Here is a 26,446-nt window from a genome sequence, read left to right on the forward strand (position 1 = left end):
AACAGGAATAGGTGTTACCTCCGCTCAGCAGCTTCATAACCAGCCACAGCTCATCCTTCACCACAAACGACGTGTAGTAGGAGACGATGTTGGGATGGTGGCACTGGCTCATTGCCTGGATCTCTTTCTGGGGGGGGGGGAAGAGAGAGAGTAAATAGGAGGATAAATCCCTTCGTGACTGCTTGGCACTCTAGCACAGCATCTACTACATGTATATCTCTCTAATAACCTGTGCTGAGCTACTCTCATATAATCAGCCCTAGCGGCACTTTAAAAGGACAATTAAAACCAAAATAAAGGCTAGAAATGCCTCTATCTATCTCTCGATATCTCTATCTCTCGATATCTCTATCTATCTCTCGATATCTCTATCTATCTCTCGATATCTCTATCTCTCGATATCTCTATCTATCTCTCGATATCTCTATCTATCTCTCGATATCTCTATCTATCTCTCGATATCTCTATCTATCTCTCGATATCTCTATCTATCTCTCGATATCTATCTCTCTATCTATCTCTATCTATCTCTCTATCTATCTCTATCTATCTCTCTATATCTCTATCTATCTCTCGATATCTCTATCTATCTCTCGATATCTCTATCTATCTCTCGATATCTATCTCTCTATCTATATCTATCTATCTCTCTATCTATATCTATCTATCTCTCTATCTATATCTATCTATCTCTCTATATCTCTATCTATCTCTCTATATCTCTATCTATCTCTCTATATCTCTATCTATCTCTCTATATCTCTATCTATCTCTCTATATCTCTATCTATCTCTCTATATCTCTATCTATCTCTCGATATCTCTATCTATCTCTCGATATCTCTATCTATCTCTCGATATCTCTATCTATCTCTCGATATCTCTATCTATCTCTCGATATCTCTATCTATCTCTCGATATCTCTATCTATATCTATATCTATCTCTCTATATCTAGATCTATCTCTCTATATCTATATCTATCTCTCTATATCTATATCTATCTCTCTATATCTATATCTATATCTATCTCTCTATCTATATCTATCTCTCTATCTATATCTATCTCTCTATCTATATCTATCTCTCTATCTATATCTATCTCTCTATCTATATCTCTATCTATCGCTATATCTCTATCTATCGCTATGTCTCTATCTATCTATCTATCAATCTCTATATCTATCTCTCTCTATCGCTATGTCTCTATCTATCAATCTCTATATCTATCTATCCATCTATATAAATATCCCTGTTATATTGTACATATACTGTATATTGTGCCTGTTATATTGTATGTGGGGTGGGGAGGATCTGGGCCGGTACAGAACCTCAGGGCATAATGTGCAGCCCGATTGTGAGGTTATGAGGTTCTAGTTGCCCTTTAAGCAAAGCAATAAAGCGCTGTGAGTGGGGCTGAGTGGGTACTGGAAGCCCCCGGTGTAATGAAGCCGCAGGGGGGGGGAATATTAATAGTAACTAGTCGTGCAACTGGACTCACAGCAGGAATTTCTAGAACCTCAAGTCACCGGGCTCGGAATGGGCCCTGCATGTCAGATACGCGTGTCCCACACTCACCGCCTAAATGTAATGGGCCTGCCCATTGGTCAGTGCAGGACCTGACACCCTGAGGGCAATTCTTTCCCTACACCGGCACCGGGGCAGCTCCCACTGCTACCTGGGTTGGACTTGGTGTCGGGGGTCTGGTACTGGTACTCCAGTCGGGCGCCCCACGGGGTTGCAAAGTGGGGCGGAGCTTGTGGTGAGTGGCTGGGGTGTGCGTAGATCATGGGCAGGGTTAGGAGTAAGGGGTGTGGCTATGCATGGTGGGCGGGCCCATTCTACTTGATGGGGCCAGGTGAACAGGGATTGGGGTAGCTTTACCTTTAATCCTTTAGTCTCCTCTTTGTTCCTACAAATTGTAATCATTAAAGGGGAACTGTCACCCACACATAAGAAAAAACCCATTTTTTTTTTTAATTTAAATAACCCATACCGGTTATAAACATATTTAAAAATCTGAGCTGTCAATCATATATTGCCTGCCCCGCCTCTATGCCGGAGGCATAGAGGCTGGGCAGGCAATATACGATTGACAGCTCAGATTTTTAATTACTATTACTTTTACTTTCCATACAGCACTTCCTAGATGGCAAATGTATAAGATTTCAAGGAGATACAAAGCACACAATGGCGCCGGCCTGCTGGCTGTGACTGTAAACTCCAAGCCTGAAGGGGAAAAAAAAAAATAATATATATAGTGTAAGTAAAGTTTATTTTGCTCAACTAACCTGATAGAAAAAGATTTGGAATTATTTCTTAGGGTGGCAGGTTCCCCTTTAAGAACAAGTAATACAAGTGGCCGGCGGTGTAGGGGTTAACGTGGCACTCGCGGAATGAACACAATGGAAATGAGGAAATCAGCTGTTGGATGTGTGGGTGCGTACAGCGGTGAATCACAAGGCCCATGAATAATAAATAGCCCCGCATTCCATTCTCTTCCGAGCCGTTAGCCTGTGAGACGGCAATATCTGCATGGAGGCGGAGCAATAGCCCAGACCAGGCGCGCTCAGAGCTTTGGGAACCGCCGCTATTGGTTAGGAGAAAGGAAAGCTCTCTCGGCTCCCAGAATCCATAGCAAGCCCCCCGTGTCTAGATTAGGGTACTGTAACACAACAGGAGGGCTACGAGAGTTGGTAGGAAAGTCTGCGGTCAGCAAGTCAGCTCCCAGAATCCATAGCAAGCCCCCCGTGTATAGATTAGGGTACTGTAACACAACAGGAGGGCTACGAGAGTTGGTAGGAAAGTCTGCGGTCAGCAAGTCAGCTCCCAGAATCCATAGCAAGCCCCCCGTGTATAGATTAGGGTACTGTAACACAACAGGAGGGCTACAAGAGTTGGTAGGAAAGTCTGCAGTCAGCAAGTCAGCTCCCAGAATCCATAGCAAGCCCCCCGTGTCTAGATTAGGGTACTGTAGCACAACAGGAGGGCTACGAGAGTTGGTAGGAAAGTCTGCAGTCAGCAAGTCAGCTCCCAGAATCCATAGCAAGCCCCCCGTGTATAGATTAGGGTACTGTAACACAACAGGAGGGCTACGAGAGTTGGTAGGAAAGTCTGCAGTCAGCAAGTCAGCTCCCAGAATCCATAGCAAGCCCCTGTGTATAGATTAGGGTACTGTAACACAACAGGAGGGCTATGAGAGTTGGTAGGAAAGTCTGCAGTCAGCATGTCAGCTCCCAGAATCCATAGCAAGCCCCCCGTGTCTAGATTATGGTACTGTAGCACAACAGGAGGGCTACGAGAGTTGGTAGGAAAGTCTGCAGTCAGCAAGTCAGCTCCCAGAATCCATAGCAAGCCCCTGTGTCTAGATTATGGTACTGTAGCACAACAGGAGGGCTACGAGAGTTGGTAGGAAAGTCTGCAGTCAGCAAGTCAGCTCCCAGAATCCATAGCAAGCCCCTGTGTCTAGATTATGGTACTGTAGCACAACAGGAGGGCTACGAGAGTTGGTAGGAAAGTCTGCAGTCAGCAAGTCAGCTCCCAGAATCCATAGCAAGCCCCTGTGTCTAGATTAGGGTACTGTAACACAACAGGAGGGCTACGAGAGTTGGTAGGAAAGTCTGCAGTCAGCAAGTCAGCTCCCAGAATCCATAGCAAGCCCCTGTGTCTAGATTAGGGTACTGTAACACAACAGGAGGGCTACGAGATTTGGTAGGACAGAACTAGAACTCTACACAACTCCTTGTAGCCCGATGAGTGGAACCAGTGTCCCCCGTATGAACAACAAGGGCCACAAATTCCCATTCATGTTACTCTGCAACCCATAAGGACTCGCTTTGTTAAATGATTTAAAGACCGTTTTGTCGGCTTTTGTAATTCAATGAAGGCGCAATTACATTTATTGTACTTTGGTTTAATTGGCCCCGCAAACAGCGAGAAGATTTGCACCCTAATGGCCCCCGCGCAGGGTGAAAGGAATTGGGTAAAAACGGCAAAAGGCGCAGAGGAGAGAAGTCGTGATTGCATCGCTGTTAAAGGGCAACTGCGCAGAATAATCTGCATTCTGAGTCTTCTGTGGCTGCTGGGAGTAAGGGCTCAATAATATCCAACGTTCTGCTGTCCCTGTTCTAAGCTGCAGCAGAACCCTTGCTGGGGGGCCCAACTAGCTGCTTGTGTATTGGTTCCTAGCTGTCGCCTACGGAGGGCGATATCAAGCTAATTTGGCCCTAGGGCCAAACAATTAAATAAAAAAACTGGGTATATGGGCCCTCGGTCCAAGGACCGTATGAAGGAGCCGTGGCAGCCCCCGACGAGACGGAAAGTCAAACCTGCCCAAGAGCCGCCCACTTCCTTGTCTAGTGTGAAGCTCCGCCTCCTTTTGCTTTCTGAGCACTCCTACTCGCTCCGACTATGAAGACCTCAAAGAGGTGCCTACTGGGCGCCCTGTCGGCACCTCTTTGAGGTCTTCATAGACGGAGCCAGGGGCCGGCCAAGCCAACCGGGTGTCCTAGGCTACCTTGCCCCTGCAATGACCAATCACATCGCACCCCCTCCCTAGGGGTAGGCAGGAGAGGCTCCTTCCTGGCGCCCCCTAATCGTTGCGCCCTAGGCAGCTGCCTCTTCTGCCTACCCCTAGTTCTGGCTCTGGTCGGAGCAGGAAGGAGTGCTCAGAAAGCAAAAGGGGGCGGAGCATTTTGCTAGACAAGGAAGTACCTAATGGAACTAAAGAACCTAAGGAACCTAAAGGTTTACTTATTGTTTAAGGTGTACCCAGAGCTCACTCAGGGCCACTGTCAATCATGGGACCCCATACGGCTAGTTCAGCAGAGCCCCACCCACTTGGGGTCCCTATAGAGTAAATAGGATCTCCCTTACCAGGAGTTCGTCCATGCTGGTCTGGCATTTCTCCAGGTTGATTCTCTTTATGGCCACTTTCTCTTTCTTGGGAGCGCAGAAAGCAGCCTGTACCACAGCCGTCGCGCCGCTGCCTGCAAAGGGAACACATACACTTTATCAGTTTATCCATTCTCAGGCGCATTTGCCCTTTAGCTCTTCAGGCGGCCATTTCAACTTGGGCAAGTCCGGCCCAAAACTAGCTGTCACCCTGCCTGCGTTTATCCGCCTCACACCGGCCGATGAATGGGGTCATTAGCCAAACAAGTTACAGGTGTATAATTAACTTTAAAGGAGAACTAAAGCTTCACTATGAATGAGCCCAGAATCATTACTGTACGAGCCCAGAGCCCCCGCGCAACCCTAACCCAGTAACTATCAGTATATAACATACAGCATCCAGAGGTATTCTCTGTGAATTTACTTCTCCTTTAATCCATTGCGGGGGAAGATGTTTGGGCCGCTGGGGGGGAGGCTGTTTGGGCCGCTGGGGGGGGGGGGGGGGGGGAGGCTGTTTGGGCCGCTGGGGGGGGGGGGGGTTGGCTGTTTGGGCCGCTGGGGGGGGGGGGAGGCTGTTTGGGCCGCTGGGGGGGGAGCTGTTTGGGCCGTTGTGGGGGGGGGGGGGGAAGCTGTTTGGGCCGCTGTGGGGGGGGGGGAAGCTGTTTAGGCCGCTGTGGGGGGGGGGGGAAGCTGTTTAGGCCGCTGTGGGGGGGGGGAAGCTGTTTAGGCCGCTGTGGGGGGGGGAAGCTGTTTGGGCCATGGGGGGGAACTGTTTGGGCCGCTGTGGGGGGGGAAGCTGTTTGGGCCGCTGTGGGGGAAGCTGTTTGGGCCGCTGTGGGGGGGGGGAAGCTGTTTAGGCCGCTGTGGGGGGGGGAAGCTGTTTGGGCCATGGGGGGGGGGAAGCTGTTTGGGCCGCTGTGGGGGGGGGGAAGCTGTTTAGGCCGCTGTGGGGGGGGGAAGCTGTTTGGGCCATGGGGGGGGGAACTGTTTGGGCCGCTGTGGGGGGGGGGGGGGGGGCTGTTTGGGCCAGGCCTGACCCAGCCATATATGGTATACATAGACCTGTAGGGGGCAGCATGGTGTCTATATGCTCATACAGAAGCATATAATTTATATGTCAGTAAGAGTCTGACAAATATGAAGCTGACACGTGCAGGAAAACCTTTGGGGCGTGTAAATATCAATAGACATTATGGGAGAAAAACACACAGTCAGTAAAACCACACGGGGATCTGCTGTGCCAGGGAATCGGGGGGCTCGGGGGGCCATAAATAGCATGACTCGAGGCTGACAGACGGGTCGGGAAATTAATGAGGCAACTTAATGTAAAGCATCCGCCCTGGAAACCATTGTCAGCACAAACACATGTAGGCTGGAGAATAGCTCCCCGTGTGCCCTGTACATAAGGAATCTAGCTGTGGGAGTTGGGGGTAACGGTACATTGGGAAATATGGGGTTTTTGGCTCAAACACATGAAGGCTGGAGAATAGCTCCCCGTGTGCCCTGTACATAAGGAATCAAGCTGTGGGAGTTGGGGGTAACGGTAGGGAAATATGGGGTATTTGGCACAAACACATGTAGGCTGGAGAATAGCTCCCCGTGTGCCCTGTACATAAGGAATCAAGCTGTGGGAGTTGGGGGTAACGGTAGGGAAATATGGGGTATTTGGCTCAAACACATGTAGGCTGGAGAATAGCTCCCCGTGTGCCCTGTACATAAGGAATCAAGCTGGGGGAGTTGGGGGTAACGGTAGGGAAATATGGGGTATTTGGCACAAACACATGTAGGCTGGAGAATAGCTCCCTGTGTGCCCTGTACATAAGGAATCAAGCTGGGGGAGTTGGGGGTAACGGTAGGGAAATATGGGGTATTTGGCACAAACACATGAAGGCTGGAGAATAGCTCCCCGTGTGCCCTGTACATAAGGAAACAAGCTGCAGGAGTTGGGGGTAACGGTAGGGAAATATGGGGTATTTGGCTCAAACACATGAAGGCTGGAGAATAGCACCCCGTGTGCCCTGTACATAAGGAATCAAGCTGGGGGAGTTGGGGGTAACGGTACATTGGGAAATATGGGGTATTTGGCACAAACACATGAAGGCTGGAGAATAGCTCCCCGTGTGCCCTGTACATAAGGAATCAAGCTGGGGGAGTTGGGGATAACGGTAGGGAAATATGGGGTATTTGGCACAAACACATGTAGGCTGGAGAATAGCTTCCCGTGTGCCCTGTACATAAGGAATCAAGCTGCGGGAGTTGGGGGTAACGGTACATTGGGAAATATGGGGTATTTGGCACAAACACATGTAGGCTGGAGAATAGCTTCCCGTGTGCCCTGTACATAAGGAAACAAGCTGCGGGAGTTGGGGGTAACGGTAGGGAAATATGGGGTATTTGGCTCAAACACATGAAGGCTGGAGAATAGCACCCCGTGTGCCCTGTACATAAGGAATCAAGCTGTGGGAGATGGGGGTAACGGTAGGGAAATATGGGGTATTTGGCACAAACACATGAAGGCTGGAGAATAGCTCCCCGTGTGCCCTGTACATAAGGAATCAAGCTGTGGGAGATGGGGGTAACGGTAGGGAAATATGGGGTATTTGGCACAAACACATGAAGGCTGGAGAATAGCTCCCCGTGTGCCCTGTACATAAGGAATCAAGCTGTGGGAGTTGGGGGTAACGGTAGGGAAATATGGGGTATTTGGCTCAAACACACGGTGGCAAAAAGCCTAAGGGCAATGGAAAGTGATTGGGGGCATCTTTGTCCCCGTGCTTTTGGGCTACTAATAGAGCCCATCAAATGGGTCACTCACCTATAAATATATCAGTCTCTCAATCAAGCCACTGCCTGGTTGCTAAGGTAATTTGAACCGTGGCAACCAGCTGCGGAACTGCCAAACTGGAGAGATGCTGAACAAAAAGCAAAATAATTAAAAACCCACAAATAATAAAAAATGAATTAGATAAGTAGAGATACCCACACAGTAATGTACGGCGAGACCTGCACCTATAACCTGCCAGTTTTACTTGCCCTTTATAATCTGCACCATTGCAGCATGGATGGGAGCAGCTTATAAAGGGCAAGTAAACTTGGGTGCAGGTTGAATTTGATTCTCTGTATAACCGAGTATCTCCCAGCTCGCTGCTCCGACACGATTGGCCGCCCTGTTTGTAACCGTCAACTGCCTGAAAGCATCTGCTGCGCGGTGTAATCACTGTAATCTGCAGCTCCCTCGCAGCCTATTTATATGCACTGACTGCGCGGGTGTATCAGAACCAAGGCTTCATGTTAAACCCCGGCCCATTGTGCCGCCTCTAATAGCCGCATTGTGTATCAGCTCCCGGCTACGGCCATTCTGTATGGGACTCCTTCTATACCATAAAACTATGGCACATAGGGATTCCCCTGTACTAAGCACAATTCAGCAGGAACAGCCCCCTAAGTTTGCTCATAGCCTGTACAGAGAGATACCATAAAACTATGGCACATAGGGATTCCCCTGTACTAAGCACAATTCAGCAGGAACAGCCCCCTAAGTTTGCCCATAGCCTGTACAGAGAGATACCATAAAACTATGGCACATAGGGATTCCCCTGTACTAAGCACAATTCAGGAGGAACAGCCCCCTAAGTTTGCCCATAGCCTGTACAGAGAGATACCATAAAACTATGGCACATAGGGATTCCCCTGTACTAAGCACAATTCAGCAGGAACAGCCCCCTAAGTTTGCCCATAGCCTGTACAGAGAGATACCATAAAACTATGGCACATAGGGATTCCCCTGTACTAAGCACAATTCAGCAGGAACAGCCCCCTAAGTTTGCCCATAGCCTGTACAGAGAGATACCATAAAACTATGGCACATAGGGATTCCCCTGTACTAAGCACAATTCAGGAGGAACAGCCCCCTAAGTTTGCCCATAGCCTGTACAGAGAGATACCATAAAACTATGGCACATAGGGATTCCCCTGTACTAAGCACAATTCAGCAGGAACAGCCCCCTAAGTTTGCCCATAGCCTGTACAGAGAGATACCATAAAACTATGGCACATAAGGATTCCCCTGTACTAAGCACAATTCAGCAGGAACAGCCCCCTAAGTTTGCTCATAGCCTGTACAGAGAGATACCATAAAACTATGGCACATAGGGATTCCCCTGTACTAAGCACAATTCAGCAGGAACAGCCCCCTAAGTTTGCTCATAGCCTGTACAGAAAGATACCATAAAACTATGGCACATAGGGAGTCCCCTGTACTAAGCACAATTCAGCAGGAACAGCCCCCTAAGTTTGCTCATAGCCTGCCCATAGCTATAATGAAGCAGTGGCGTCAGGCAGTTAGTGAGGGGGAACTACGGGATTAGCTGACAGCTGGGGAGGTGCAGGTATCTGCTGCCGCGGCTTCCCAGGGAATCAGCTTTAGGTTACTTACGCTGCGGGGCATTAGCAACCTAATAACCTTACTAAAAAGCACAAGCCTATTAAGTTCAGCCTCCCAGAGGGGCCAATTAGCTACAGCCGATTCCCACGCACCGACCAACATACAATCAGTGCACTCAAACCATGTGACCATTTCCCTATTGCACGATGCCTCTCATGTTAAATTTGACTTTAAAGGGCACGCAAACCCAAACATAAAACAGTGCCTAACAAGAGAACATATCATTCCAAGCAACTTTCCAATATACAATAGTTAATGATTTTCAGCAGTTTTATAATTATGTGTAAACGTAGCAGCAGTAGAAAGCCGTATCTCGGCGGCCATTTCTGTCCTGAAACAATGTTGAAGAGCTCAGGTGATGTAATTGGCTGCTCTCTGCTGCACTGTATCAATCCACGGGGGCGGGGAATAGTAATCAGCTTCACTGTATCAATCCACCGGGGCGGGGAATAGTAATCAGCTGCTTTCTGCAACACTGTTTCAATTCACCAGGGTTGGGAACAAAAATGGCCGCACACACGCTACTTCCAATAGCAATTACGTTTATGCGCAGCTTTATATATAGAGATTTTTTTTTATGAGTGGATGGTGGGAAGTTGCTTAGGGTTACATATTCTTCCATTAGGCAGCGTTTCATTGGTGGGGCTGGACCCCCTTTAAATATCACTAGGGGGGGGGGTTGCTCGCTGCTTATGTAGCCGCAACTCCTGTGTTACAGAACCTTTCTGCCAACTCTCTCTCTCTCTAGGAACCCCGGGCCCTTCTCTAGACATCGCTGCCTGCGGATCAATTCCTCGCTGTATTTTTAGCCTGTGAGTTTATTGCACATTAGATGAAACATGGAGAGATAGATGCTGACAGCGGCGAGCGTCTCGGCTCCTCTCTGCCCGTCAGCGGCTGCAGCTGTCACTTAACCCCCAGGGCGCTCCTTACAGGGGGTCAGGGGCCCAAGGACAAAGAGAGACCCCAGGGGCAGAGGGGTGAATGCCGGGGGAATAGGTCGGCACTGCCCCCAATCCCAGAGGCGCACAGTGTTGCCCTTAAACTTTCAGTATGCTATAGAACAGCCAATTATAAGCAACTTTTCAATTGGTCTTTATTATTTATTTTGTATAGGTTTTGATTTATTTGCCTTCTTCTTCTGCCTCTTTCCAGCTTTCAAATGGGGGTCACTGACCCCGGCAGCCAAACCCTATTGCTCTGTGAGGCTCCAGTTTTATTGTTACTGTTACTTTGTATGATTCAATTCCTATACATATTCCAGTCTCTCATTCCCACCACAGCCTGGTTGCTAAGGTAATTTAGATTCTAGCAACCAGATAGAAGTGGAATGCTGCTGAAAAAAACTAAAAAAAAAAAAAAAAAGTACAAATAATAAAAAATGAAGATCAATTGCAATTTGTCTCAGAATCTCACTCTCTATATCAGGGGTGGGCAAACTTTTTGTCTCGGGGGCCACATTGACTTACCAACGGGCCGGGCCAGCGTTACACCGTTTCCACTCGTCAGTCCCCAGGCGCCAAGTCTCGGGTGATGAGACTTGTGGAGTCAGTGGGCCGGATTAAACAGACCAAGGGGCCGGACATGGCCCGCGGGCCGTAGTTTGCCCACCCCTGCTCTACATCAATTTGCAATTGGTTTAATTTTTTTTTGTGGTTCTTCAGTTATTTAGCTTTTTGTACAGCAGCTCTCCAGTTCTGGTAGCTAGGGTCTTGCTTACCTTAGCAACCAGGCAGTGGTTTGCATGAAAGACTGGAATATGAATAGGAGAGGGTCTCAATAGTAAGATATGTAATAAAAATTAACAATATCATTATATTTGTAAGCGCACAAAGCAAAAAAAAAAAAAATCAATAATGAAGACCAATTGCAAAGCTGCTAACATACTAACAGTTAATATAAAGGTGAAGCAACTATAAAAAAACATTAAGGGGGGGATATAATGCAGGGCTGGTGTAGCCACTGGGGGCTGGGGGGGCCGCATTGCTTTCACCGTATGCAGCAGGCAAGGATTTGGCAGTTCTGCGCGCGCTGCTTTCAGCCCACAATTCTCCCCGGACCCCCAGCTTCCCATTTATCTGCCCTTGTTACGAGGAGAGACGAGAGGCGGCCAGACATTTGATGTGGAAATAAAAAATAATGACTGCTGAACTCCCCAAAATAACCGCATTAATGCTGCCTGGCGGAGCAGCCGCACAGCCCCACGCTGGGGAGAGATGCGCAGAGCCACTTAGCCGGGGACGCACAGTCACTCAGGTTCTGGGGGGAACGTATAAATATATATATATATATATTGCTACGGATACCCTTATACCCTGGCACTTGGCAAGGACTGGGTCCCCCCTCCCAGCAGCCAATCAGCAGAACAATGGGAAGGGAGCAAGGTAGCAGCTCCCAGTAGGTATCAGAATAGCACTCAATAGTAAGAAATCCAAGTCCGGCTTGGGACTCCTCCAGTTCCATGGGAGTAGGAGAAACAATAGGTTAGCTGAAAGCAGTTCTAATGTGTAGCGCTGGCTGAAAGCTCAGACTCAGGCACACTTTACTGCTGCGCTGCAAGTTGGAGTGATATCATGGCAGCGTCCCTTTAAAGGATTCTGAGTTCAAATCCTTTTATCAGAATTTACCCCGATTGCTACCCCAGGCCCAGTGAAAATTGAATTCCCAGATGCTCACAGTAAGGGATTTGTCGCAGATAAAATATATGTCTATTGTTCTACTTTACTGTAAAATGCAATTCCAGAATAGCAGTCACGGTGGGTGCTCTCCTTGTTAAGCTCTCCCACTGGGCCAAATGAATGGGATATACTGGGATATACTGGGATACAGCACAGCTGCCTCTGTTAAAGGGACACTCACTTATTTTGATTAGAATTCTTTATGCTATTTAGAGCTTTATCCACTTATATTCGCTATACTGTAGCAATATGCAGGTCGGGCCGAAACCTGAAGGTAGCATCTATTAATTGGCTTTTGCTTACCCCACCCCCTCTGTGACATCACAGATGGGCGGGTCAAGCACAGTTCTATAAATACCCATAGATCCCCGGGTCAGTTTGGGCTCGGATAGGTTGGACTCGACCTACATAATCACTAATATACTGATATATATTCAAAATGCCTAATACATTCTCCATTCTGCCACTAGGTGGCGCACGTAATGAACACTAACAGCAAACTTCTATCTTTGCAAAATAATCCTTGCATAATGACATTGCTGCAAAAGTACTTTGCCACCATAGACTTTTAGGGTAAAGGGACATGGGGCTTTTTCCCTCCTCTCACCGCCCCAATAGGGCCCTGTACCTAGCGCCTAAGGACAGGGCTGTACCTGCCAATGGTGTGCCCCACCTCTCACAGCGGATTATCTTTGGGGACTGCCTTGGGATAGCTATTATTAACGGCCACTAGGGGGCGCCATTGCTATAGTGAGCACAAACAACATTGTCACTGTTTATTTAGAGTGTAAGCACCACACAGAACTCTATTCAGAGGCTGAATTCATGCAGAATCAGAACCCATTTGGGTTTCTCAGAAATGAAGAAGAATTATGTAGTAAATAAGCAGCTTTATACTTACAGAAACACCCTTGTTCCCTTCATATCCCCATTATATATTTAATTTTTTTTTTAACAGCCACCCCCAAAATATGTCATTCTGTACAAAGAGGCATTTTCTCAGCATATGAAGGGGTAGTTGACCTTTAAATTAACGTTTATGTTGTAGTGTGATTCTGACACCATTTGCAATTGTTCTTTATGTGTTTTGAATTATTTAGCTTTTTTTGCCCAGTTTGTAATTTTAGCAGATATCTGGTTGCCGGGCTCCAAAATTCCCTAGCAACCAGGCAGTGGTTTGAAGGAGAAACTGGAATATGAATAGGAGGAGGGGCTGAATGGAAAGAGGAGTGATATAAAGTAACAATAACTATAAAACTGCAGCCTCAGAGAGTCATGCCCATTCCCACACCTTGTGTCTCAACCCTTTCTCCCTGTAGAGTGTAAGCTCTTTTGGGCAGGGCTCTCTTCCCCTCCTGTATCGGTTACTGATTGCTTTATATGTTACTCCTTGTAGAGTGTAAGCTCTTTTGGGCAGGGCTCCCTTCCCCTCCTGTATCGGTTACTGATTGCTTTATATGTTACTCCTTGTAGAGTGTAAGCTCTTTTGGGCAGGGCTCCCTTCCCCTCCTGTATCGGTTACTGATTGCTTTATATGTTACTCCTTGTAGAGTGTAAGCTCTTTTGGGCAGGGCTCCCTTCCCCTCCTGTATCGGTTACTGATTGCTTTATATGTTACTCCTTGTAGAGTGTAAGCTCTTTTGGGCAGGGCTCTCTTCCCCTCCTGTATCGGTTACTGATTGCTTTATATGTTACTCCTTGTAGAGTGTAAGCTCTTTTGGGCAGGGCTCTCTTCCACTCTTGTATCGGTTACTAATTGCTTTATATGTTACTCCTTGTAGAGTGTAAGCTCTTTTGGGCAGGGCTCTCTTCCACTCTTGTATCGGTTACTGATTGCTTTATATGTTACTCTGTATGTCCAATGTATGAAACCCACTTATTGTACAGCGATGCGGGGTATGTTGGCGCTTTATAAATAAATGTTAATAATAATAATAATCGACTCCCATTGAAAAGCTGGAAATATGAAGAAGAGGAAGAAAATCATTAATTAAAAAAAACTATGTAAAAAATGAAGATCAATTGGAAAGTCGCTAAAGTTGTCCATTCTTTAAGATGCTAAAGGTGAACCACCCCTTTAAATACTACATCTGAAGCCTCCATTATGGAAACAGGGTGCAGAGGGAAGCGGCCATGTTTTCCGGACTTTGCACCCATTGGTTGCGGGGACTGGAGCCCCAGAATGGACAGAACCAGTGCTGTATTGCTTGCATTCCAGGCATAGGGGGGCATAGGGGGGCACAGGGGTCCCCTCTCCCACATGTGACTCAAGCAGAAGCCCTGCCCCTGAATGGGTTAACCACGCAGCCCCGGGGTTGGATGAAGTCAGGCCCCTGCCTCGCTGCTGCTACAAATCAAAGGCCCAAATTCACAGAGGCCCGCCCCTCCCTTCTCCCGAGTGAGGAAATTCCTGAGATTCCCAACTTCTAAAGGAGCCCTGATGTGTGAGGCTCATTGATATTCCGCTCCGCACCTACTGGGGGATTGTGGGAGTGAGTGGGACAAGGGCCACTAAGAGGTGCAGGCACCCACCCACCCCCATAATGAAGCACAGGATGGTACAGTCCCACAGCCTCCCATTCCCATAATGGGGCACAATGCAACAATTCAGCCTCCCAATAGACACTGAATACAAGATTCAGTTTATATCATTGCTGGTTCTGACTCTTGAGACAATGTCCTCATCCAGGTCTGAAAACCCGGCGGCTGCTGCTACATTGTTGCAGGAGTCAGAAGCAGCAGTGCATATACATTTTTGTGTGTTTGTGGTTTGCATGGAGTCACGCCGGCTTGCACCGACACACCGAGCCCGGCGTCTGTGTAGCTACAACAAAGGGAGAGCGGGTTGGGCCGGCCAAGGAACCCGCTGGGAGAATGGGAAGGAAGCGATGAGTCCTTGTGTTTGTGCTCATGAATTGCAGGGTGTGACACCTTGTTCTCACAAGCACCCAAACCCCCACCCATTCACCCTGCTGAACTGAAGCCTCTCTGTTTGTACAATACGCACAGCACATACGACTCAATAGCCACCCAGAGCCTTGGCCGGCTACAGCATATTTAGAGTGTAAGTTCTATGGGGCAGGGGCCCATGAAGCCTGGAAACTACTTTACTGCTACGCTGCAACTTTGTTTTGCCAGCAATTCAACTTTTCATTTGGTCTTTATTATTTTTTTCTTATAGTTTTTAAATTATTTGCCGCCTTCTTCCAGCTTTCAAATGGGGGTCACTGACCCCGGCAGCCAACAAACTATTGCTCTGTGAGGCTCCAGTATATTTGCTACTGTTACTTTTTATCACTTTTTATTCTATTCAGTCCCTCTCCTATTCATATATCAGCCTCTCATTCAAACCACTCTCTGGTTGCTAAGGTAATTTTGACCCTAGCAACCAGACAGCTACTGAACAAAAAGTGACTAAAGTAGTACAAATAATAAAAAATGAAGACCAGTTGCAAATTGCCTCAGAATATTACTCTCTACATCAGGGGTGGGCAAACTATGGCCCACGTCTGGCCCGTTGGTCTTTTTAATCCGGCCCACCAACTCCACAAGTCTAAACATCTGAGACTTGGCCACTGGGGAGTGACAAGTGGAAACGGTGTAACGCTGACCCAGTCTGGCCCGTCTGTAAGTTAATGTGGCCCCCCGAGCAAAAACTTTGCCCACCCCTGGTCTACATCATACTAAATGTTAACTCAAAGGTGAACCCTTTAAAGGGTTAATGATATCTGCACCCATTTTGCTTATAGGGCAAAAGTATTCGGAGAAGAAAACCCCTACCCCTGCGTGAGTACTATGCCTCCCTCTTGGAGAAGAAGCTCCCGGTGTGGGCGGCCATATTGGGTCACATGTGCATAATGAGTAAGTAGCCCCGCCCACGTAGGATTGGGATAACCGCTGAATCCGTGCCATGGATGTTAATTAGAATATTTTCTTTCATTATGCCAAAAAAAAAAAAAAAAAAAAAAAATGGTGGGTGGAGTTCCCCTTTAAAGCCTGAAACTCATTCAGTCATAGTTCAAACAAATATTACTTCTACAGGCAAATGGGCAGACACTTATTCATTCACTTGGGCAAGGGGAATAGGCTTTATGCATGGTGCCAAGGTGCCAGCGGGGTATTTAGAATTATCTTTAGCCAATAACTGTGCTACTAAGCTTGGAGGGTGACGGGTGTAAAGCTACACTAGTTAGTCTGATCCACAGCGACCAATCAGCAGGCAGCATTTACTAGGGACCCGGGGGACTAAGCTGCAGGGCAGATTACTGAGGGGCCCAGTGTTTGGTACCAAAGGCTGAGGGACCTCAGGGGCCAATTGGCAGCCAGGTGCATAGTGAGACACACACCCGTCTGTGATTGGCTAAACGGTATGCATACTTAATTAGGAAAGGCCTTGGCAGGGAGGCATTTTGCAACAAGCAGAGAGTTTGCCTTTCGGCTGCTGTGCCTGCACAGGGTAATAAGCAGCGGCTACTGGGGGTACTAAAGGGCAACTAAACCCTAATGATAACAAAGGCTCATTATAAATTCTCTTACACAATCATCATCGCTAATTAGTGTGATGTCAACGGTCACATGGTTCAGTAACAATGGCCCCTTTATTGGAGCTCCCTATAGATCCTCTCAGGTCCCTGTCTGGGTTTCACATGAGGGGTGGGCGTGTCCTAACGGTCCCTGCCAGAAGCACAGTAGGAGGGGGAGAGCCAATCGCAGCCCTGCAGTCACACAAGCACAGACAGGCTTCAGTTCCCTATCAGGTCAGCCTAGCTGCTGATTAGTTCCTATCCTACAGTGCCGCCGGCCCCCTGAACAGCCTGGGAAAGGAGGCAGCAGGAACAGATGGACGGGGCTAGTGGGGTTTTTGGAGAAATTTTCAATAAATCAGCCTGAAACACTACTTTTTTAAGTAAATTCCTTCTATATTTTGGAGCAGTATCGTGCGCTGGTACATTCTTTATTTTCACATGATGTGTCTCCCTGAAAGCAAGCAAGTTGGCAGCTCCCACCTATATATACAAGTAGAAAGCAGCCAATAGGCTAAATCCGAGTGTGTGCATTACTGTCAGATAAATACAATGGCAGCTCTACACTAAGCCCGAGTATTTAGTGCCCCAAATGCCTACTATATTCTTCTACAAATATTTAGTAAAACATATTGACTTGGGTTACACACAGCCTGGTTCACTCCAATGAAAGTGCGGTCTCTAGAGGCCAAAGGCAAGAATGCATGACACACACACACACACACACATATATATATATATATATATATCTATATCAGTATGAAGCGCCTCTATATGCAGGGATAGGAGGATGATCAGCCCAGTATGTTTAAGCCAATGTTCTCCCTTTATACTTTATGGATCAAATGGAAATTCTAAATCTCAATTCCAGCCAGAGTTCCCAGCACGACAGGCACAACTGAAAATCCTTAGCATATAGCAGACCCCCAGCCCTTATCCTAATATCATTCACTGGATGTGCTGTTATGGGAAGGCACAGGGCATGCTGGGAACTGTAGTTTAACAGATATGAGTGAGTTTGAGCCACTTGGGCTTCCATAGGAATGCACTTACCGCCCCCTTAGCACACCCATTTAAAGAAAAGAGGCATAGTCACACAAAACCCCTGTACCCCCGGGGTGCATCCTGCATTCGCAGCAGGTTAGGACTAGAGCGCAGGTACTGCCCCGGGGGGGGGCACAAGCTCATACAGATTCCTACTGACAAACTGGGGAGTCATATTCACCGACGGCTGAAGGTGCCGGAGTGACTTTAAAACATAAGCATTAAAATAATATTAAATTATAATACAAGTCTCTACATAGGATTTATCATTTACTTAACATCCAAGAGAACATTAGGGCTCATTTACCAAGGGCTGGAAAGGTGAAAAAAAAGCCATTTTTTTTCTACCCATAATGCACACCCAAGTCTCAGCAGCCATTGCTATAGGTGTGTGATGTTATATGTGTTATATAGAGGTTAGACTTACCCTTTAATCTACTGGACCTATAGCCGTATTTATGTCTCTAAAGAGGATATTGGATAAAGCAGAACTAAATTCACTTCCCAAAGCACAAAATAAAACTGTTCCCACTCAGCACGTGCCCAGCTTGGCATAACGGTACGGAACCCCGTGGCACAGAGCGCTGGTCCCTACAGGCACCCCCCCCCCGTGCCCAGCTGGGCTCCTATAGCCGAGGCTCTGGCAAACGCCTTGGGTTGAGCTGTGGGCTCTGGGAAGACGGAGAAGGCACGGAGCAAAGAAAATAAAATTATAGCTGAGAATGAGGCTGGATAGTGAGTCACAGAGATTAACCCCCCGGCTGTAATGAGAGAGATACACATACTGAGGAGCATCAATAATGTGCAATATATAGCTTTATATAAATGGCACTTAGTGATGTCATCAGCTATAATCACCGATTATTAATGTCATTGGTGTTACATGAATCACATAAACAATTTAATATTCTCATATTTGACTATAGGGGATATACGTCACCAAGGAATCCCCTGACCTGTATAACTCTGCAGCCTTGTGCCTTTATATGGGCACAGAACCCCTCAGTGACTGCTAATATCCTTATCATTTACAGTAGGGGGTACATTATCCCTTATAATACATGAGTGATACTCAGAGTTCCCTGTATAACTCAGCCTGCAGCCTTGTGCCTTTATATGGGCACAGAACCCCTCAGTGACTGCTAATATCCTTATCATTTACAGTAGGGGGTACATTATCCCTTATAATACATGAGTGATACTCAGGGTTCCCTGTATAACTCCGTCTCTTGGCTGCAGTTGCACAGACTGTATATCTTTATGTTCTATTGTGTTGTTCCCAGTCTGTTGGGTAAATGTACAGCACTGACTATACACACAGGAGGCTTAGTTAGGTTATGTGTCTTTATCTAGTGCAGTGCTGTCCAACTGGCGGCCCGCGGGCCGACCCCCCTCTGTGTGGCCCCCCACCTGTCTGGCTGCTTTGATGGCTTACTCTTGTGTAAGCTTTAAATGGTATCAGTACTCTGATTAACTGGCATGGTTCTCACCTCAGATTCAGGCTGTAATCAGGCTGTATTGTTTAAACATGTAATCCCCTGTGTTGTTCACACCTTTTAATCTCTGCATTGTTCACCCCCTGCAGTGTTCACACCTCAGGCTCAGGCTGTAATCACCCACATTGTTCTCCTGTTCACACCTCAGGAGCAGTAGAAACCCACAAATAATCCCTGCACACTACAAAAAGAACACTGAGGTGGTATTGCAATTAAAAAGTTTTTTAATATATGGTTATTGTGCAGACTGTAGGAGCAGTGCCAGCATTGTGTCACTGTAGGCTGCCTGTGTGTGCCATACACATAGGCAGCATAGGGCAAGCAGAGTATGGCACACACAGGCAGGGTAGGGAAGGCAGAGTAGGGCAGGCAGAGTATGGCACACACAGGCCAAGTTTGGCACAAACCAGCCAAGAATGGCACACACAGTGAAAGTATGGCACACGCAGGCAGGGTAGGGAAGGCAGAGTATGGCACACACAGGCAGGGTAGGGCAGGGAGAGTATGGCACACACAGGCCAAGTATGGCACAAACCAGCCAAGAATGGCACACACAGTGAAAGTATGGCACGCAGGCAGGGTAGGGCAGGCAGAGTATGGCACACACAGGCAGGGTAGGGAAGGCAGAGTATGGCACAGACAGGCAGGGTAGGGAAGGCAGAGTATGGCACAGACAGGCAGGGTAGGGAAGGCAGAGTATGGCACACACAAAGGCAGGGTAGGGCAGGCAGAGTATGGCACACACAAAGGCAGGGTAGGGCAGGCAGAGTATGGCACACACAGGCAGGGTAGGGAAGGCAGAGTATGGCACACACAAAGGCAGGGTAGGGCAGGCAGAGTATGGCACACACAGGCAGGGTAGGGAAGGCAGAGTATGGCACAGACAGGCAGGGTAGGGAAGGCAGAGTATGGCACACACAAAGGCAGGGTAGGGCAGGCAGAGTATGGCACACACAAAGGCAGGGTAGGGCAGGCAGAGTATGGCACACACAGGCAGGGTAGGGAAGGCAGAGTATGGCACACACAAAGGCAGGGTAGGGCAGACAGAGTATGGCACACAGGCAGGGTAGGGCAGGCAGAATATGGCAGGTTTTTGCTGTACTACAACCATTAATATGGGTATGGTCATGTGATAACATGGGTGTGGTTTCAAGTGGGTGCGGTTTCAAAAAGGGGAGTGGTCAAAACTGGCTTCCATTATCGGCCCTCCACCACGTAGGTTGGAAAAATTCCGGCCCCCGGTACAACAGAAGTTGGACAGCACTGATCTAGTGAGTAAGGATAATGTGTGTGTTTGCACTGCTTTAGCTAAGCCTCCTTATCTCTTTCACTCTCATTGTTAAATCAGCCTGGGGGGGGGGTACCAGGCAAACAGCAGGGCAGTAAATGTTTATGGGCCGTTCTGATAAAGGGCATTTGAACCTGTTTTGTCTTGTGGGGCTCTGGCATCAGCTGGCCAAACATAACGATCCGCTGGTCCAGCAAGGTCGCCAAGCGAGCAGACCGTTTCCTTATATGCCCAGCCTGGGGTGGCCAAACAATGGGATTATAGCGACATGCGGGCGAGGGCCACATCGGGCCAGCAGAGTAACGGATCTTTAGTTGAAAGGCTCAGGATCGTGGCACACGTGGCATATTCTTCACCAGAAATGTTCCGGATGAAGTGCCCGCGGCTGGGATCAGTTGCTTCTGTGCCATGTGTGCCATGAACCTTAGCCCCTGAGCGAGAGTCCCTGCTACAGAACTGTAACCACATTCACGTGCCAACCCAGATGGCACCCAGTCATGTGACTGGTACTTCACCCACCGCATAAAGCCCTGCTATAACCAGAGTGTCAGGCAGAAGCACCAAGTTACCCTCCAACAACTCCCAGCACCCCCCAGGGGCCAGCTGGTAGAATAGCAACAGGAGGCAATGCCAGCCCTACAATATCCCCACAACTGCCCCCCCCCCCCCCCCCCATGTTTATTCAGACGCACCCCACCCCTCTCTGGGAGCCTCCCGCACCCTGTGCCACCTACACCACATGACACAGCGTGGGTCCATTCAAGCCTGTGTCACCTGCCCAGCACCCTCCCATAATCCCAGGCATGTAATCAGCACCCACAGCCTGACCCTGGCACCTACACACTGTGCCCACACCATTCCTGGCACACCTGGTGCCCCCTTACATGCGTTTGTTACACCTGCACCCCCCCCCCCCAGCCCAGTAACCTACAGAAAGCACTTGGCGCAGATCCCATATGGCAGCTGATCCAGTCTGCCGCCCCTCGCTGTGCCAGAAGCAGATGCCAAGCTCACAATGTCAGATCACACTGGCAAACACACACCCATCATCTATCTCCTGCGCCAAGCGACACACACTCAGTATTCCAGTAACGTACACACAGCCGTTAACCCTTCCCTACCTGCCCACAGCCTTTCCCACACTCCCCGGGCCACACGTGGTGACTTACAAATACCGGATGATCCCTGGAATCCCCTTAACCCTTTCTGGCATAACGGCTAGGGAAACAGAGGGGCGGTCTTGTATCTATTCATTGTATATCCCGTGGCCTTCCAGCTGATCATCTGCAACTCCCGGCACCCCCACCCAGGGCCTTAGCAACGAGTGGGGTCCCAGGCTAAAATGCATGAAGAATGGGGCCCTTCACCTGAGGAAGGGGAGATTGGCATAAATCTGGGATGCTGAGCCCACAACACACCGGCGGCTATTCCTGAATTACAACTCCCAGCAGCCCCAGCTGGAGGGCTCCCTGACAAACAGCCAAAATAATGAACAACTGTTGCACAATGTAACCTATTCACTTACCTACAGTTACCCCCTCTCTCTCTGGAGCCCCTATATACCTTGGGCCCCCTATATACCCCTTGGGCCCCCCTATATACCCTTTGGGCCCAAGAGCAAGCATCCATTTCTACCCTAAGAATAGCCCTGAGGCCCAAGGGTGGGTATAAATGAGGGTGGGTATAAATGAAAGTGTGCCTGGGTATAAGGATGTGATGGAACAAGCCCAGTACAAATGGTATGAGCCAATACTGAGTGTGCAGGCACAGTAGGGGTATGGGAGTATATACAATACACACACAGCACTGTAGGAGTATGGGGGTATATACAATACACACACACAGCACTGTAGGAGTATGGGAGTATATACAATACACACACAGCACTGTAGGAGTATATGGGAGTATATACAATACACACACAGCACTGTAGGAGTATGGGGGTATATACAATACACACACAGCACTGTAGGAGTATGGGAGTATATACAATACACACACACAGCACAGTAGGAGTATATGGGAGTATATACAATACACACACACAGCACAGTAGGAGTATATGGGAGTATATACAATACACACACAGCACTGTAGGAGTATATGGGAGTATATACAATACACACACACAGCACTGTAGGAGTATATGGGGAGTATATACAATACACACACACAGCACTGTAGGAGTATATGGGGAGTATATACAATATACACACAGCAATGTAGGAGTATGGGGGTATATACAATACACACACACAGCACTGTAGGAGTATGGGAGTATATACAATACACACACACAGCACTGTAGGGGTATGGGGGTATATACAATACACACACAGCACTGTAGGAGTATGGGGGTATATACAATACACACACAGCACTGTAGGAGTATATGGGAGTATATACAATACACACACAGCACTGTAGGAGTATGGGGGTATATACAATACACACACAGCACTGTAGGAGTATATGGGAGTATATACAATACACACACAGCACTGTAGGAGTATATGGGAGTATATACAATACACACACAGCACTGTAGGAGTATATGGGAGTATATACAATACACACACAGCACTGTAGGAGTATGGGGGTATATACAATACACACACAGCACTGTAGGAGTATATGGGGAGTATATACAATACACACACAGCACTGTAGGAGTATGGGGGTATATACAATACACACACAGCACTGTAGGAGTATGGGGGTATATACAATACACACACAGCACTGTAGGAGTATATGGGAGTATATACAATACACACACAGCACTGTAGGAGTATATGGGAGTATATACAATACACACACAGCACTGTAGGAGTATGGGGGTATATACAATACACACACAGCACTGTAGGAGTATATGGGGAGTATATACAATACACACACAGCACTGTAGGAGTATATGGGAGTATATACAATACACACACAGCACTGTAGGAGTATGGGGGTATATACAATACACACACAGCACTGTAGGAGTATGGGGGTATATACAATACACACACAGCACTGTAGGAGTATGGGAGTATATACAATACACACACAGCACTGTAGGAGTATGGGAGTATATACAATACACACACAGCACTGTAGGAGTATGGGAGTATATGGGAGTATATACAATACACACACAGCACTGTAGGGGTATATGGGAGTATATACAATACACACACAGCACTGTAGGAGTATGGGAGTATATACAATACACACACAGCACTGTAGGGGTATGGGAGTATATACAATACACACACAGCACTGTAGGGGTATGGGAGTATATACAATACACACACAGCACTGTAGGAGTATGGGAGTATATACAATACACACACAGCACTGTAGGAGTATGGGAGTATATACAATACACACACAGCACTGTAGGAGTATGGGAGTATATACAATACACACACAGCACTGTAGGAGTATGGGGGTATATACAATACACACACAGCACTGTAGGGGTATGGGAGTATATACAATACACACACAGCACTGTAGGAGTATGGGAGTATATACAATACACACACAGCACTGTAGGAGTATGGGGGTATATACAATACACACACAGCACTGTAGGGGTATGGGGGTATATACAATACACACACAGCACTGTAGGAGTATATGGGAGTATATACAATACACACACAGCACTGTAGGAGTATGGGAGTATATGGGAGTATATACAATACACACACACAGCAATGTTATCCCTGTATAAACCTACATTACAATATAAATATACTCCCAGCGCCCCGCACTGCATGGAGACCGAGCCCAACTACTCACCAATGACCTCCTGCAGCTCATAGTCGTCCCTGTTGATGGACCAAGGCAGGGAGCTGGGGTCCTGCTCTGACATGGCTCTCGTAGCCGCACACAAGGGTCGGTTCGGCTGTCGGGGCCAGGCGGCTGCCTAGGCGGTAGGTTGGTCGGGCCTGGGCCGGTCTCAGAGGTCGCACTGCACTTCCTGCACGGTGAGCCCGGCTCTGCCCCCTCCCCGCTGTCTCACTTCTCCTCCTGCACTCACATTGCCAAACTTTGCCTTTCCCCCTACCCGGCCTGCCGTGCCCAGGCCCGCATGACGTCACCGGGGCGCCGCCATCCTGCGACGGACGCCATCTTGAGTGTGGCAGGGAAAGGCTTTTCATAGGATTTAGTTACAAAGCTGTGATTTTGTAGGGATAGCTGGACTTTACTACACCCACGTTATACCCCCGATCCCAGGGAATGCTGGGATATGTCATACAACGGGTGGGGAGCCACAGACTACAGTGCACTGGGCATTTCTCTTTAGACCTGACTGAGTTTCTGTACCTCAGGGTACACCTACTGACAAAATGGGGATTATGAATGATACATTATAGTGTACCCCATGCCCTGCTGAGGGATGTCCAACTTGCAACCCCCCAGCATCTACCCACAGCCTGCTGAGAGTTGTAGTTCAACAACAGCTAAAGGCAGGGGTACACAGGGAGACTAATCTCACCGCAACGCCATCCCACTGGCTACAATATAAATTGCCAGTGGGATGGCATTTCGGGGAGATTAGTCGCCCGCGACAACGGAGATTTGTCGCGACTAATCTCCCCGTGTGCCCCTGGCCTAAGAGCTTGCAGGATGGATACCCCAGAGGACCATTCATTTTTTCCTCAGAGAAGCCCAGTGCTTCCTGGGAATCTTGGGGTCCCTAGATCTCTAAATCTTGCCCTGCTTTCACCATAGACCACAAGTCATTTTTTTTATTTTTTAAGTTGCTAACATTTTAAAACAGATGGGGTTCATGGAGTTCGGGTTTGAAGTTGATGGAAGTGTGTGCTTTGCCATACTCAGCTACTATGCCCAAGGTGCTGCAATGTACCATAGGGATTATCTACTAAGAGGGTTCCGTGGGAGAGAATGGCTCCCTATGAGCAGTGTCGCCATCAGAATCTTTGGGGCCCCACACAAATTATTTATGGGGCCCCCCATGAACACAAGCCTTGTGTGTGCAATAATAACAGCTGACGTTACTCTATAATAAGCCATTCATATAAAGAGTTCCATTGATTAATGTGCTAATAAGTCATTCAGGTTTTTGGGGGGCAGTGGATTTTGCCCTAAGTTTAACCCCTTCCCACCTAACTGCCCGGGTTCTGAGCTGTCATTGCTTGATACGGAAGTTACATACATTTTAGCATAAGGTACATAAAATGCGTACGTTTAGGGGCCCAATGATCTTGTTGTGGGGCTAAATAACTAGTCAGTAGTAGTTCATATCAATAGGAAAAATAATTAATGTGCTAATAAGTCAGTATTTTAATTGGGGGTTCAGAAGAGTTTATATGTAAGTTATGTAAGTTTCTTTGAAAGTAACGTAATTTTTCACAAATTTTTCGTAGATTGCATAAGCGTTGGGGCTCCCCCCTCGATGGTGCCCCTGCCTATAAGTCAGAACTATGCTCCAGGTCTAGTAACCCATAGCAACCAATTCATAGCTAGCTGTCCTGGGCTGCTGTCTAAATGCAAACTTGGTATGGGTTAGTATGGTTAGAAGACCCCAATGTGGGTTTCATATTCAACCCTGTGTGCTGTCTGATGCACTTTGGCAGGGTCGGTGGCCCCCGGCTCTAGTGGGCCCCGGCGGCCCAGACCCGACCCTTGCCGGCGCTCCCCCTCCCGACTGCTCCTCCCCTGATGCGTCAAATTTACGCGCTCAGAGGAGGACGGCGGATGGGGGGGCCCTGTGAGGGGGGTAAGGGGCCCCCCTGCAGGGGGAGGTTAGGGGATGCGCCTAGCTGGGGGCACCTGCAGGGCGCCTGGGATGGGAACCCTAGTGGGCCCTTCACCCCCCAGTCCGACCCTGCACTTTGGGCTGTTTGTGGGGTACTGGCTGTACATTTGGGGAGAATGTGAGATATCTGCTGAGCTTTGAGCTCAAATGGCTGCTGCTCAATGCACTTTGAAGTAGGGATGCACTGAATCCAGGATTTGGTTCGGTATTTGGCAGTTTTCGTCAGGGTTCAGATGAGGGATGCACCGAATTCCAGATTTGGTTCGGGATTCGGGCCAATTCCAGCCTTTTTTTGAAGGA

The 26,446-nt window shown here is 48.0% G+C and overlaps 1 protein-coding gene across 1 annotated transcript in view; it reads right to left on the bottom strand.

Moving 5' to 3' along the window:
- The window catches only part of oxsr1 (oxidative stress responsive kinase 1), a 44,147-nt gene extending 19,780 nt beyond the window's left edge, over positions 1 to 24,367 (bottom strand). Inside the window, exons 1-3 of the mRNA NM_001001224.2 lie at positions 24,163 to 24,367; positions 4,874 to 4,986; positions 19 to 127 (exon numbers count right to left, since the gene is read on the bottom strand). Coding sequence (NP_001001224.1) covers positions 19 to 127; positions 4,874 to 4,986; positions 24,163 to 24,235 — 295 coding nt within the window. The 5' untranslated portion in view covers positions 24,236 to 24,367. The remainder of the gene's footprint in view (positions 1 to 18; positions 128 to 4,873; positions 4,987 to 24,162) is intronic.
- Between the last annotated feature and the right edge of the window lie 2,079 nt (positions 24,368 to 26,446).

This window comes from Xenopus tropicalis, chromosome 6, assembly GCF_000004195.4.
Source record: "Xenopus tropicalis strain Nigerian chromosome 6, UCB_Xtro_10.0, whole genome shotgun sequence".
Classification (NCBI taxonomy): Eukaryota; Metazoa; Chordata; class Amphibia; order Anura; family Pipidae; genus Xenopus; species Xenopus tropicalis.